The sequence below is a fragment of the Aythya ferina genome (genome assembly GCF_964211825.1).
Source record: "Aythya ferina genome assembly, chromosome: 3".
NCBI classification, from domain to species: domain Eukaryota; kingdom Metazoa; phylum Chordata; class Aves; order Anseriformes; family Anatidae; genus Aythya; species Aythya ferina.
The window spans coordinates 29,333,358-29,348,431 of NC_140298.1; the positions used below are offsets into that span (position 1 = coordinate 29,333,358).

General features: G+C 44.8%; 1 protein-coding gene across 6 annotated transcripts in view; it reads left to right on the plus strand.

The window, feature by feature from the left end:
• The window catches only part of KIF26B (kinesin family member 26B), a 301,650-nt gene that overhangs the window by 268,315 nt on the left and 18,261 nt on the right, over window positions 1-15,074 (plus strand). For all 6 annotated transcript variants that reach the window (XM_084512195.1, XM_084512198.1, XM_084512197.1 and 3 more), the window contains 2 exons: window positions 7,689-7,851; window positions 8,956-12,391. In XM_084512195.1, coding sequence (XP_084368321.1) covers window positions 7,689-7,851; window positions 8,956-12,391 — 3,599 coding nt within the window. The remainder of the gene's footprint in view (window positions 1-7,688; window positions 7,852-8,955; window positions 12,392-15,074) is intronic.

A 15,074-nucleotide genomic window follows, 5' to 3' on the forward strand; every position in this document is an offset into this window, starting at 1 on the left:
TGCTGTCTCTACTGCAGATCAAATGAGTCTAACCAGAATGAAGTAATTATGAAATCCTCCCAAAAGATCATGAATATTCATGGATCAATTACAAACATTTGAAGTTAATTTTCTGTGTGAGGAAATAACCCTGGTATTCCACTCTCGGTACATATGAATCATAACACTCCTTGAAAGCAAAGGGCAAAGTGCTGTTGTTCCTTGCTCCTCAGACTAGCGGGTGCCACTGTGCACAGCAGTGAGCACCGTTTCTGTCCCCCTTCCAAATGACCACACTGTATTCACCAGGGAGGCAGCCGAAACGGTCACCCAGCTGCCTGGGGTGTGCACAACACAAGGGTCGTGCCGGTCTGCTTGCGCTGAGGTGAAAGCCGAGGTGGCCGCTGCCCTTGCTGAAGGCCTCTCCTCGCCGTGCTCAGGCCGTCACCCACCCGAATCAGTCACCAGAGGGGCTGCTGTGAAGGTGGCTTCCAGAACGTGTCCTCAGCAGATTGCCAGGGGATGTGTCCTCGTTTTTCATTTTTGCTATATGATTTCCCCCACCGCTGCCCTGTAGCAATGGTGTTGGCCGGCCGCTCTCCACCTTGTTTGCTCCCAGGACGCAGGCAGCCCAGCAGAGGCAGGCAGGCAGGCTCCTCAGCTACTCCAGGAGCTGTTCAGAAGTGGGTACGGCTGTTGTCCTCTCATTCAAAGCAACCAAATTGCTTCACGGTGATAAGCTGAGCCCCTGTGATGCTTCCAGATAGGGAGCCAAGCAAGAAAGGATGGGGGATTGAGGGAGGAAGCCTTTTTCCTTCCCTTTGTGAGTGTACCTTGGTGGAGGTTACGACAGGGCCTGGCCATATGCGAAGTCTTTAAATTATTTAAAATCTGTGTCATTATTGGTTTTAACTGTGGGGATTTTTTTTTCTCCTGTAAATCACAGTCTATTTACTGCTCGGGTTTTCCTGTGGCATGGCTGGTTTGGGGGAATCTGGCTTTAAGTCCAGTATACAGTTGCACAGTCTAATTAGCTCCCTGGATTAATTGAGCTTCTCTTTTTCAGCCGAGAATTTATTTGGAGCTGGCACTGTAATGCCAGCTAGGCCAACCAGGATCCTTTTCTTTTGATTCGCGTTGTGCTTTGTCTGTGTCTTTTTAATGGTTCCTTGTGAGTGGAGCTTGGCTCTGTGCTAGGAGCTGGAGGATGGAGCCTGTGCTGGTTCAGCTCTGCTGGCGGCACAAGGGAGCATGAGATGATGGAGGGGACATCTTTCTCTGGGCTTCCCCAGGGCTGGTATAGAGGTGTGCAGCTCAGACCCTGGCTGGAAGTGTCAGAAACCATGAAAACTGCTTTATTGTGAGGTAGATCTACTGTGGATAAGCATGAATCGCTGAGACCAGTCAGTGGAACCTCCAGTCTGGGGAATTTCTATGTAATTTCTGGATAACAGGCTATTCTTTGGCTATTTTGTTGACTATTAAAGTTTCACCAGCTTTGGGATCTACTTCTATACAAAGTTATGGCTCTTAAGCCATCCTTTTTTATGGTCAGAGGGACAGTCAGTTTCAACGAGTCAGTGTAGCTGGAGCTATTTGGGTTGTCCTATTATTAATTTCTGTCTTTGGTGAAAAGAAAAAAAAATGCCTTTTTGTGCATCTGTCACGTGTTTATGTGTTGTCACATGCACAAGGATCGTTCTGCTATATGAAATTTGCACAGTTAGGCTCCTACAAGACAAGAATTGTGGGGGGAAACCTACATTTGATATACCTTTTTTAATATTAGAATTCAAGTATAAGCCCCTGCCATCGCATACTTGACTGCAGCAACTCCTTTTTCCCTCCCTTGACTTCTGTAGTGTCACACCCTTTCATACCTGGTTTTGATGTTCCCAGCACATGAATCTGACCACAATATCTCCCCAGCGTGCTCCTTTCAGCTGGCTCCCCACTCCCCTGTGCAGTGAGGACAGCTTTCTGTTTTGTGCTGGTGTGCTTCATACAAGACAACTAACTGTAGTGTCAGTGGAGATTTTCACTTTGCTTAATTTTCCCTTTAAGGCTAGTTAGCCTCCATCTGGAACAAGTTTGCAATTTCCCCAATGCCTCATTTTATCAGGTGAAGGATTCCCCAGGTTAAAGGTCCAACATGTTACCCATATTTCTTCAACTGCCTTGCTTTGTTCTGCTTACACAGCCAGGCTTACATGGCTGAATCACCGAGTGGCTTTACCGGCCACTTGGCCTCATTTTGCTTGTGCCTACACACATTGCTCCTATTTCCTTGCTCCTTCTGTAAAAATTAGGAACAGAAAGGAAAGACGTGGCTAAGCAAGCTATATCGGTTCTTCATTAACTCAGTTGTTACCTACCTGTAACATCTGGTGTTAGTTTTGTGCCTTTTAAGTTATGAACTGCCCTCTATAGAGAGTATTTCTGTACAATAGGAGCCAAAACCAAATGGAGTATTTATATGATTCTCTCATTATGCAAGCATTTATTACTACAAATAAAGCTGTGCATTAGTACTAGGGAGCAGAGTTAAGACTTTGTGATCAAAAATAGCTGCCATAGTTCCAGAGATTTTTCCTTTGACATACCCCTGTAAATAATTAGATTACAAGACACCTGAGGGCATACATCATCTTATCCTGTAACAATAACACCTTGAGGGACTAGACAACATTTTTCTTTTGGCCAAGTGCCTAGGAAGACACCATGATGTATGATTAATAGAGAGCACAAACACACACCCGTGCACATCCTAAAGCTTATTTATAATAATATTGTATTATAACTCTTGTGCAGTGTTATTACTTCTACTCCTGATGGTGCTGCTTTTGTCACTGAATAGCCAAAATCCTTATAGTAGGAGGGGGAGTGGAAGGGGAAGACAAGGAAAATATTTGCATTAAGGGGATGGGATGGGACGGGACGACAAAGAGTCTAATAGGATTGGTTTAATAATTCCACAGAAAAATCATGATTCCAGGACTTTAGCTGGATCTTCCTCTCCAGCATTCCCTCCGTTTGTGGAAAAGCTCTGTCCTTGCCTCTCCTATACAAAGAATGAGATGCCGGGCAATGAAAATTCCTGCAAATTTACTGAGCATAATATTTATTCTTACTGCTTCATTTTCCATTCATGAATTCTATTTTGCAGCCCTAAACAAAAGCAATTATCATTTGCCTCTTTTCTGTGAAACACATTTTGAACACATTAGTAGAATGAATTCTCATAAAGCTGAAGGATCTGACAGATGCGGGAAGATACGGGAAGGCTCCGTCCATGCTATGCCCCCTCACCTATGTAGTGTGGTGCAATGAGCCGTGCCAAATTATGTGGGGGTTATGGGATGCCTTTGATGGGTATCAGTGAGCAGCTGAGGTGATTCAAGTGGGGAGAGGGGCTTTGGTGGTTGTACAGTGACAGTAGAGGACATTAATAGGAGCAAGAGGTAAAGAAAGAGGAGATCAGTACTTTGAGAGGTGCTAGCAACGATGCTGGAGGCTGGCAAAGTCTGGTTAAAGTGGTTAGAGCACAGCAGCATGAAATGGAGCAGTGTTGGGCCACTTCAGGAGGGAGCAGGGGGTGAGGATCATGGTGTGGGTATGAGAATGATTAAGAAGGGTGGATGAGAAAAGCCCATGGTAAACACTGGTAGAAGAGAACAGAAGTATCTGATTAGAGAAGAGCATGGCAAAAAGGGTGTGAGCACATGAGAGGAAAACTCTCCTATACTGCAGGAAAGGGTTGTAGTACTCCTGAATCTCACTGTTCCTCACCGGCAGCAAATACTAACAAAACCTCAAGGTAAATCATGAGTCACCTCCTCCTTCCCTATTGCTTTTCCATACAAAAGGTGGCAGCTGGGTGCTGCTGCCAGCTGATCAGCTTGTTCAGCAGTTGAGGCTTTTTAATACATGGGAAGGTTTCAGGCCTGTTGATGCCTCATTGAAGTGTAAATATAAATCCATTTGAAATGACATAAAATATATAAGAAGAATATACAGATTGTGAAAACAATTACTACAGGGGCGGAAAATGCCAGTAATAAGGTTATATTGGCAAACTTACTATGGCTCCATGGGCTATATATATTGTTTTCTCTGCAGGACTTTATTTTCTCCATAAAATTATCATCTTTTTCAAGGCAAATGAAGGACTGTCTTTGGAGATGAAGCGGGACTGTACTGTGATGTGGTCGTTGTCAATAAATTCCTGCCTTGACCCATGACAGAAGTTGGAAGGAGTATAGAAATTGAAGCTGTGCAAGGACAGGGAGGTATTCTGAAGGCAGCTGGTACCTACCTTCAGAACTGGTTTGGCTAATGCATTACTGCTGTTTGTAGGTGGCTGTTCCTGCATGCTCCTAGTTTGTTGGGTACCCAGGCTGAGAAACAGCTGTACTATTTTCTTTGCAACGGAAGTCAAAGGAAGCTGTGCTTTGAATATGAAAGACTGTATAATGCTCAGTACTGTGAAAGATCAGTGCTTCACACCAAACACCTATGCTTAGTGAAGTCTTCAATGCTGCAGGTATTAACAGGGGATTATGTACCTCACCTCAGAGGCATTCATCAGATACTTCATTGATGAGCTCCACAGGAAAGAGAAAAAAAGCCTTTGAAGAAATAAGTAATTCTGGATGCAGAGCTGAGTTTGTGTAGTCCTAACAGTAGATAAGCACGAGTCCACACATTAAAAGGCAGAGATTAAATGAAAGACTGGATACCTTCTTGTTCAGGGAGCAGTGTTTATCCTGTACAGTGATTCAGTCAGGGGTCTAGTGGAAAAATAGTGTCCAGTCATGAAATTAAGGACTTGTACTTAATGCACATAGTCAAGTAGGATTCAGGCAGAGTCCGAGCAAACTTTTCATTATCCTGAGTACTTCATTCTTCTAAAGTATGATTCTATTTTGTTTGATCTGAGTATAATTAATCATGAGGAAGGAAGATAGATATGTTTAAGAGGAATGTAAAGATGTATGCTTTTTCCTTCTTGCTGAGCCAGTGAAAGGACTAATTCACACTGATCCCAGTTTGTATGGTGGTCTCAGAAGACAAGAAATGGAAAACAGTTCACTATGCTGCTGTGAGAAACCTGTAACCTTCTACAAAGCAGCCTTTGCTCAATTTAATGAGCAACACGCACGCAGGAGCAGCAGCCCTTCTGTGAGCTTTCTTCAAAATTTCCTATGTCTTTGTTTTGTACAGACAGAAGATCAACAAAGTTCTTCCTTCTCAAAACTCTTTCAGTCCAGACCTTCTCTTTGTAAAACTTAAGGCTTTACAGGAAATTTTGCTTTTGCAAATACCAGCTCGTGAATCACCTAATGAAGCAATTCAAAGCCTTGCCTTTTTCAAGCTGAAATACCATGTCAGCACTCAGAAGAGCAAACCATCTACTTCTCATCTCACACTGTATGATCTGCACAAAGTATTTTGTCAATAATTTTACTTGCTGAGGGTAGGGTGAGTTAAAAACTAATAGTTGCTAAGCCACATGTTTGTGTTACTATGTTCCCTTTGTTTTTCATTCTTTCTTTGAGAAGTTGGTAGGTGCTATTGTGAGAGATCAATGAACCATGAACAGGTGAAATGTCTTATGACAATGTCTAGCATTGACAAAATATGAGGCTAGCAAATTTCTTCCTCTTAGTTTTATTTTTCAATATACAATACTGACAGGAGACTAGTTTTTTTTCTGTGTCTAAAGCTGACAGTCAAGATACAGGCAGTATTGAATGTGGAAACTCTGAAATTAGAAATCAGTATTGGTTGGGCTTTTTTGCTGCTAATTTTCCTGCTTCAATCCTAAAAAAAAAATCTGTCCGTTAGTTTCTTTCTGGTATATGTCATAGAATTTGAATTATAGAATAAGAATTTCCTCTGTCATTCTTCTTGCAAGTGTGCATTTCAATGCAAGGCAGATGGCACAGATTATTTTATATTCATAATGCATATAGCTCTAGGAGAGCCACGCCGCAGCGTGCTGATGCTGGCTGCATGGGTTATGTATTCCCAGGAGACCGACATGTTCAGAATGCATTCTTTTGCCCTTTCCCCTGTCGTCTCATGTTTTGCTATGATAGAAGCACTAGCAAATGAAAGGCTTGTTATTGATTTCTGTGCAGATGTTAATAATTTCTGTTTAACTCTGCATTGGAGTGGCAGTAACTGATGTACAAAATTTGACATCTTAATTATTCCTTGATGGAAAAGAAGGCCACTAACCTGGGGTACAGCAGCCTATTAACTCTGGATCTGTGGATTCAAAGCAGCCTTAGGTCACAAGTGAAATGAGTGAGGCTGTCTCAGTGTAGTCTTTATGGATGTTTGTTTGTTTCTCAAAGCTGCCGGACTGTTTTCAATGAGTCTGGAGCAGAAGGAAGCAGAAATTCTGAAACAGAAAATATTTTCTATCCAGTATTGCTAGCCTTGCTGAAATCACGAGTACTAGAAAACTCAGGAGAAGCACCATTTGGGAGCTCCCCAACCTTATTGCTAGATGCATTGAAATATGCATCCAAAATGCTATTGTTTTCCCAATCAAAATACATGTTCAAGAATTTTGATGATTGTCTGTCAGTCCTATCCAGTAGAAGTAGGTTTATTTCCCACAAATTGCAGCTTTTTTTTTGTTTCCCATCAGCTGGGAATGTTAAGTGGATGACCAAGGGCACACATGCACCCTAGGTATTAGCAGATACTGATCAGTGACCCCTCAAAATCTGATCCGTAACCACTGACAGTATTACAACAGTGAAAGCCATTCATTGAACAGGAGGTAAATATTGGGCTATTGTCTTTACTTTGAGCTGTACGTAAAGATTATCCACAACCTTTAGTGTAGGAGATGCTCTCTTCAAAAAGGATACTATTTTCCAACTAGTCAGCTAGTCAACCTGTGCATCTCGTAGCTAAAGCTCCCTTAAAAATATATTGTATGTTTTTGACTACAGGATTGGATGAACACCACGGAAGTGTTATATGTGCATCATTATGCTGTTAAAATTGTCATACTTGACAATTCCCATTCTTAGTCCAGTCATAGCCCCTCAATAAGGCATCAGCATTTCAAAAGCTATCCTGTTCTGAACAATAAAGTAAATGGCAAGAACAGAAAATTTGATTCCCGTCTCAGCGGAAGAAAAGATCTAATATGAAAGAACAATTATGAGAAGTCTTAAGGCTTGATTGTTTTGTATTTCACCAGTATCGTCCAAAATTAATTTCAGTGATTTAACTACTAGTATTATTGAATCATGCAGTGCCCCAGCAGGCAAGAAAAACTTTGGGTCCTCAAATCTAATAGTCTACGTTCTTGTCCTCCAGAGCTAGGCCAGAGTTTGCTTGTACACTGCACACTAGAAAAGGGCAGCAGCCTGCTGCAGTGGCTCCTTAACAGTCCCCAGTGCTGGTCTGCAACTCTGTATTCACAAAGATGACGGTGCTGAAGGAGTGAGACCAGAAGAAGACATAGAGGGGGAACTGGGAAGACAAAAGAAGTTTAACTCGTAGTCTAGGGTCTTTCAGTGTGCTCAGCTGCAGACATAAGATAGTGCAAACCTGAGGAACAGAACTAATTAGGATTCCATTAAAAGGAGGGGAAAAAAATCTTACTGAGACCCAAGTCACATCACAATGGTCAAAGTGAAACCTCGATTGCTAATGCAGCCTTAATTCATTTTATTTTGCAGAGACAGCAAGCTCACCATGTTGCTTCGAGAGTCCCTGGGGAATATGAACTGCCGCACCACAATGATAGCTCACATTTCAGCCGCTGCGGGGAACTACGCTGAGACGCTGTCCACTATCCAGATTGCATCAAGAGTCCTCAGGATGAAGAAAAAGAAAACTAAGGTAAGGCAATGTATAACTTCCTTCTTGTAAATGCTGGAGGGGGGAGCAAGAAGGACTTTGAAGGTTCCTTAATTGGGTAGAACAGCAAATACAACATCAGTAATCAATTCCAAAGTGCAGAGGTTATATGAACTGTCCTAGGCGAATGGCTCAGAGCATGCATCAGAAACTAGGGGGGGTAAACACTTCAGCTTCAGATAGAGGAATGACTTCAGACATATCTGTTATAACAGGTACGTAAGCTGGCCTTGCTTAGTGATACAGCCAAGAGCATAAATTTTCAATTATATTCTTAGTACTAATGAAATCATAAGGAATTAAAATACTGTAAAGAAAATTGGGATTAATGAAGAATTAGATTCTCTGTGCTTCTCACAGAGAGCAGGAACAAAATAAATGCAAAGCAATGTTTCCATTGCCAGTACCAATGCTCCTTTTATTCTGACTGCTTCTAAATATGGGCGATTGATTTTCCAAGAAGTAAAGAGATGGTGAGCCGTATCCAATTCTGTGTTTATGGAGGCCTGGTTCCTTCTGTATAGCTTGCATTGGGAATTGGGTACAACCAGTGAATGTCTGATTTAAATTGACTGCCTATGGATTGACAAAAACTTTGAAGAGAGACGAGAGAAGGAAATCAGTCCACACACCATCACAGCAGTGTGCCTCCAGACACTCTGCACACATTATACAAATCCACACACTGGTACTATGACCAAAAGGGATTGTCTGTATTTTCTGTGCCTTATTTGTGTAACGAGTTTTCTTGTTCCTCTTCAGACACACAAAATCAGGAAAGCCTTTGGCAAATACCTGATTTCTTTGGTTGGGCTAAATTAGAAAAGGGATACTGATTAATGTATTCAGTGCTTTTTATTTTTGAAATCTCATGACTCTTAAAATGGGACATTTAGAGCTGGGGCACTGTGTTCTCTGTTGAACACTGCCGTGTGTTTGCTATAAGACTGAATATAAGAGGCTTCAGAGGCTTCATTAGAGATTTCCCTGTTTAGATGCGACTCTGACTTTTTTGTGTGTGTGCTTTGTGTAAGGAAGTTCTTGCAATATTTAAATTTCATGGTTGCTGTCTCTCTGATGTTGCAGTACACATCAAGTTCTTCTGGAGGAGAGAGCTCCTGTGAAGAGGGCAGGATGCGGCGGCCAACCCAGCTGAGACCTTTCCATTCCAGAAACACCGTTGACCCAGACTTCCCTATTTTGCATTTGTCAAGTGATCCTGATTATTCGTCCAGCAGCGAGCAGTCCTGTGACACAGTGATTTATGTCGGCCCCAATGGCACTGCCCTTTCTGATAAGGAACTAACAGATAACGAGGGTCCCCCTGACTTTGTTCCCATAGTTCCTGCACTGCAAAAGACCAAAAATGAGGGAAGGCTGGAGGAAGGTAGTGAATCAGGGCCCAGCACATCTGAAAGAGATTGCCTGAAGTGCAACACCTTTGCAGAGCTCCAGGAGAGGCTGGATTGCATAGATGGCAGTGAAGAAACTGACAAATTTCCCTTTGAAGAGATGCCTGCTCAATTTAGCTCAGACCAGATGTCTAAGTGCTCTGTCTCAAGCCAACTGGCAGAGCTTAGCCACTTACCAGAGTCAGATAAGGAAGATACAAAACCAGAATGTCAGCATCCTGATAGAGAAGCCAAGGAAAATATAAATGCAACACCCAGCAAAACTAAAAGAAATCACTCCCCCATTCCTTCTGGAGCTCTTACTAATGTTTCAACTCCTTCTTCTCCCAGGAGTGTAACAGGGAGCTCTAGTAAAGAGCTGAGCTCTTGCCAGTTAGCACACAGCACCAGCTTGCAGAGCAGTAGAGAAGGTCTCAACACCTGTGGATTTGTGGAAGGCAAACCTAGGCCAATGGGTTCTCCTCGGCTTGGCATTGCAAGCCTCTCCAAAACCTCTGAGTACAAACCACCAACTTCTCCTTCCCAGAGGTGCAAGGTCTATACACAGAAAGGAGTCCTGCCCAGCACCACTCCCCCACCAGCTCCTCTGAGTAAGGACACTGGGGTGACATCTAGTGAATCTTCATTACAGCCAGAAATCCGGACCCCACCTGTAGGAATGAGCCCTCAGATCATGAAGAAGTCGGTGTCTTCCAGCAGTGGGGATTTCGAAGAGACCATCCTTGATGAAGATCAGCAACAAAGCATTTCTCCTGAATCCAAGAAGGAGATACTGAGCACCACCATGGTGACTGTGCAGCAGCCATTGGAACTGAATGGAGAGGACGAGCTGGTGTTCACCCTCGTAGAAGAACTGACCATTAGCGGGGTCCTGGACAACGGGCGCCCAACCAGCATCATCAGTTTTAACAGTGACTGCTCCGTGCAGGCGTTGGCCTCTGGGTCTAGGCCAGTCAGTATCATCAGCAGCATATCTGAAGATCTCGAATGTTACTCCAGTGCAGCTCCTGTGTCTGAAGTCAGCATCACACAGTTCCTGCCACTTCCAAAGTTAGGCCTGGATGACAAATCCCAGGATGATGGCAGCAGGCGCTCATCTATCAGCTCGTGGTTGAGTGAAATGAGCACAGGGAGTGATGGCGAACAGTCATGCCACAGTTTCATTGCCCAGGCATGCTATGGGCATGGAGAAGCAATGGCAGAACCCCCTGTTTCTGAGTTTGCAAGCACCATACAAAGTGCCAGCATGATCTGTGTAGGTGACAAACAGAAGCCAGTGACAGACAACATGCTCATACTGTCAGAAATGGGGGAGGAAGCTTTCGGCAAAGTGCCACCCATCAAAGGCTGTAAAATATCAGCTCTAGGGAAAACTACTGTCACAATTAAAAACACTGCAAGCCTCAGTAGCTGTGAGGGCTACATCCCAATGAAGACAAACATTACTGTTTATCCATGTATTGCCGTTAATCCCTTCAAAGCACAAGACACTGATGACGCTGTATCAGCAGTAACTGCAGACCCAAAGGCTGCCCATTCCCATGAGGGGAAAGAATCCAGTGCTAAGAAGGATATCAAATTTGAAGATCCTTGGCTGAAGAGAGAAGAAGATGTTAAAAAGGACAGCTCTGGGAGCATTGATGGGCCAAGGCCTGACATGGCCACAGTTCCAGACAAGCCTGAGCATGGCACAAAGCAGTCCTCAGCAGATCGGTTTAGCAGCAGCAGTGGTGGGGACGCCTCTGTCTCCCCAGGATCTGACAGTCTGAAGAGGATTGTGGATGGGTGTGAGATGGCAGCATCAGGCTCTGCAACCCAAAGCCCCGTTCATTCCATTGATGGCCTGAAGAGCCGCAGCCTCCCTCGAGGGCTCCCAAAAGCAGGCAAGCTGGAGGAACCTGACAGTCACCTCCAGCCTACGGTCACCGACAGCAGTGTAGCCAGCTCTCCTGCCCACCCTCAGCTTTCTAAGGCTAGCCTAGACAAAAAAATGGCCTCTCCCAAACACTGTGTCCTCACTCGCCCCAAAGGGACCCCTCCTCTGCCACCGGTGAGAAAGTCAAGCTTGGATCAGAAGAACAGAGCCAGCCCCCAGCACAGCGCAGCCAGCAGCACCACCAGCAGTCCCTCCAGCCAGCCTGGGCCCTTCCTGGCCAGCTTCCCCGAGGAGCTGAATGCCAAACCCAAGGGCCCTGGCATTGACAGCAGCAGCAACAACAGCAGCAGCAAGCTGTTCAGTGCCAAGCTGGAGCAGCTCGCCAGCAGGACCAACTCCCTTGGAAGGTCCACAGGAAGCCACTATGAGTGTCTCTCACTGGAAAGAGCAGAAAGCCTGTCCTCCGTGAGCTCCAAAATGAACCCTGGCAAAGACACCACCATGCCAAGGGCTGGAAGGAGCGTCAGCCGCAGTGTCATGTCCTCACCAACCAACTCAGGGCTCTCGCAGTCTGCAGGGGCCTCCCCAAAAGCCGGCCAGTCAAAGATCTCTGCTGTCAGCAAGCTCCTGTTGGCAAGCCCCAAGGCCCGAAGCCTGTCTGCCTCTGCCACCAAAACACTCAGCTTTTCAACCAAGTCTCTGCCTCAGTCCGTCGGGCAGAGCTCCAGTTTGCCTCCAAGTGGGAAGAATATGTCCTGGTCAACACAGTCCCTCAGCAGAAACCGAGGCTCCAGCCTGGCTTCCAAATTGCCGCTTCGGGCTGTCAACGGGCGGATTTCAGAGCTGCTCCAAGGCAGCGCCGGCTCCAGAGGTTTGCAGCTGCGGGGAAACTCGGAGGCAGAGGAGCGCGGGGGCCTTCACGGAGAGGAGAAGCCAGCCGTTCACATGCTGCCATCCCCTTACAGCAAGATCACCCCTCCAAGGAAACCTCACCGCTGTAGCAGTGGTCACGGGAGCGATAACAGCAGCGTCCTGAGTGGGGAGCTGCCCCCCGCCATGGGGAAGACGGCCCTGTTCTACCACAGCGGGGGCAGCAGCGGCTATGAGAGCATGATGAGGGACAGCGAGGCGACGGGCAGCGCCTCCTCTGCACAAGACTCCATGAGCGAGAACAGCAGCTCTGCCAGCGGCAGATGCCGAAGTCTCAAAAATCCAAAGAAACGCTCAAATGCGGGTAAGTTTGCGGTGATGTGAAAGAGGGACACAGACCAAACCAGCTAACTAGATCATGGTGGGGAGGCCAACCCTGAAGATGAGCTAGTTCAGTGCCAGCCGTATCTAGTAGCAGAGAAGCCATGCCAGGTTAAGTGTCCCAGGCTCTGAGCTTCTTCATTTTGCACTGTGCCCAAGTCTGTATGTTTGCATTGCCTATGCAGTGGAGTCTCCCCCTCACCCTTTTCACTTAGGTTTATTTCACATTAACAGAGCACATATCCCTAAAGCTGTTTCATGTTGCCAGTGGCCACTGCATTCAAGTATTTATTTGTACAAATATTCTTCTGATTTGATTCCAAAAAGATGCCTTCATGAGGCAGTGAAATGTAATTGTTACTCTTAAGCACTTTGGGCACAGACTAACCTCTTGGTATGTGTGTGTTACAGCGGCACAAGACCACAGTCTTGCTCAAGAGCAGTATCTGTTGTGAGCTCACTTTAGCTCCTCAATCCATCTGGATGCCCAAAGGGTACAAGATGCCCTGCAGCTGAAACTGAGCTCCTTCTTCCCACCCATATTAGAAGGCGGAACAAAGCTGTGGCCATGCCCCTTGTAAGATCATATCCTGCCTCTGAGTCTCTTGTTTTTTAACTTTTTAGTTGTGAGCCCTTCACTTCCAAGTATTTTTTAATTAATAAATAATAAATTATATTAATAACATAAATGTGGGAATTACTTCACTGAAGTACTTACAAATCTGAGAGCTTTTTAGTCGTCACAGAGCGGATCAGAAAGACTTCGCCTTTGTTCAGCCATAATCCCCAGTAGCTTTCATGCTGCATCAGCGCTTTTTAATTAGAAAGCAAGAGCCTCCTGGGCCATGCCAGGAGTCTCTGCCGTTGCAGCTGGTACATCTTCTCACCAGAATATTAGAATTTCAGAGGTTTGCAGGGAGGGGATGAGGAGCATCCATCAGCTGGACACCTCACCTTTTTCCTGGGTGCTGCTTTCCCAGCCTGAAGTGTAAGCCATGCCTAGTTTCTTTTTTTAAATAAGCATGTTGACATTGGAATGGGTATGTACAAGTATTTGTAATATCAGTGGCTACCTACCCTGCAGTAGCTCTGGCTGTGCAAAACGTGTTATTCTCATATAGTTCCTAATTCACCAGCCTTTCCACTTGCTGGGTTACTTGCCTCTGGGATTCATTTAGAGTGAATGAACTGAGTGATGCATTACCCTCTCTTCCCTCATGCTTTTGACTGCAGTAGCAGGAAGAACATGTGCAGCACAGATGTGAACACAATAGATACCACTATTAAAACCATATCCATAAGTGCATGGCTGATTTTACCTGTTCAGAGAATATGTCTGAAAGTGATAGCTGTTCATTGTGCAAGCAAGGGCCAAGTGATGAAATAATCTTTCTGATGCTAACTTTGCATCCTATGAGAAAGACTCTCTTCTATCCTTTCAGCATATATGGCAATGAATTGATTTTCCTCTTTCTGAGGAGCTGGTCCTCTAATGGCCCCTTTCAAATATGTACTTTTTAATGGTAACGTGCAAGAAAAAGAAGGATGATTTTGTATGTTGTGGAAAAGGAATCCAAAGCTGACTACACAGATTGCATTGAGGGCATACAGGAAAGCTGGGGAGGGACTCTTTAAGGGAGTGTAGTGTTATGGCAAGGAGTAATGGCTTTAATCTAAAAGAGGTTGGGTTTCGATTAGACATCAGGATGAAATTCTTCACTCAGAGGGTGGTGAGGCCCTGGAACAGGCTGCCCAGAGAAGCTGTGGATGCCCCATCCCTGGAGGTGATCAAGGCCAGGCTGGATGGGGCTTTGGGCAACCTGGTGTGCTGGGAAGTGTCCCTGCTCATGGCAGGGGAGTGGAACCAGGTGATATTTAAGGTCCCTTCCAACCCAAACCATTCTGTGAGTCTTTGATTTCTGGGATTGTAATGCTAACTAGATTGTATGTTACAGAGAAGTTGCCCATATGATATGGAGTTTTTCCTTTGGACATTTGCCTTTTTTTTTTTTTTTTTTTTTAAATTCTGTAGCAAAAGCTGAGCCCCTTGATTTCTAATTGCCTTGGCAATGATATAATGACAGGCACGTAGTAAGCATCCTTGAGAGATGTCCATCTGCAGTAGACAAGTGGCTCTGTAAAGGTCACCATTCCTTTTTTTAGCTTAGAAGTAAAGCTTAGACAATCCTCCTCTTGTGACAGACTATAATACCTTCCAGTTACTTCTGACACAGCTGGACAATTTCAACAAAATTTGACCCAGTAATAGAGGCAGAACTTTAACAATTTCTGTGCAAACAGGTAGCTGTGCAGGTGAGGGAGCGGAGAGAAAACTGCAGTGTAGATTCAACCTTAGCAGACACCAGAGTCCATCCCTCTCTCTTGAATCTAGCCAACTTCGATCCTAGCTGTCAGAGTTGTAATAGTGGTTTGTCATGCAGTACAGATATGCAAAGACAGTGAGTGATGGGATGAGCAGGAAGCTTTCCTTACCAGGGAACACGGAGAGTCAGCTTTGCCACTCTTTCTTTACTGCTGAGTGAAATATGACCTTTTTCTCCAAATACAGCTCTGTCTCTGGATGACAAATTCATGTCTTTACTCTAATTTCTTTTTAGTTTTGTTCCTGTCTCCCTATTCAGCAATGGTGTGGGTGCCTACCGTTG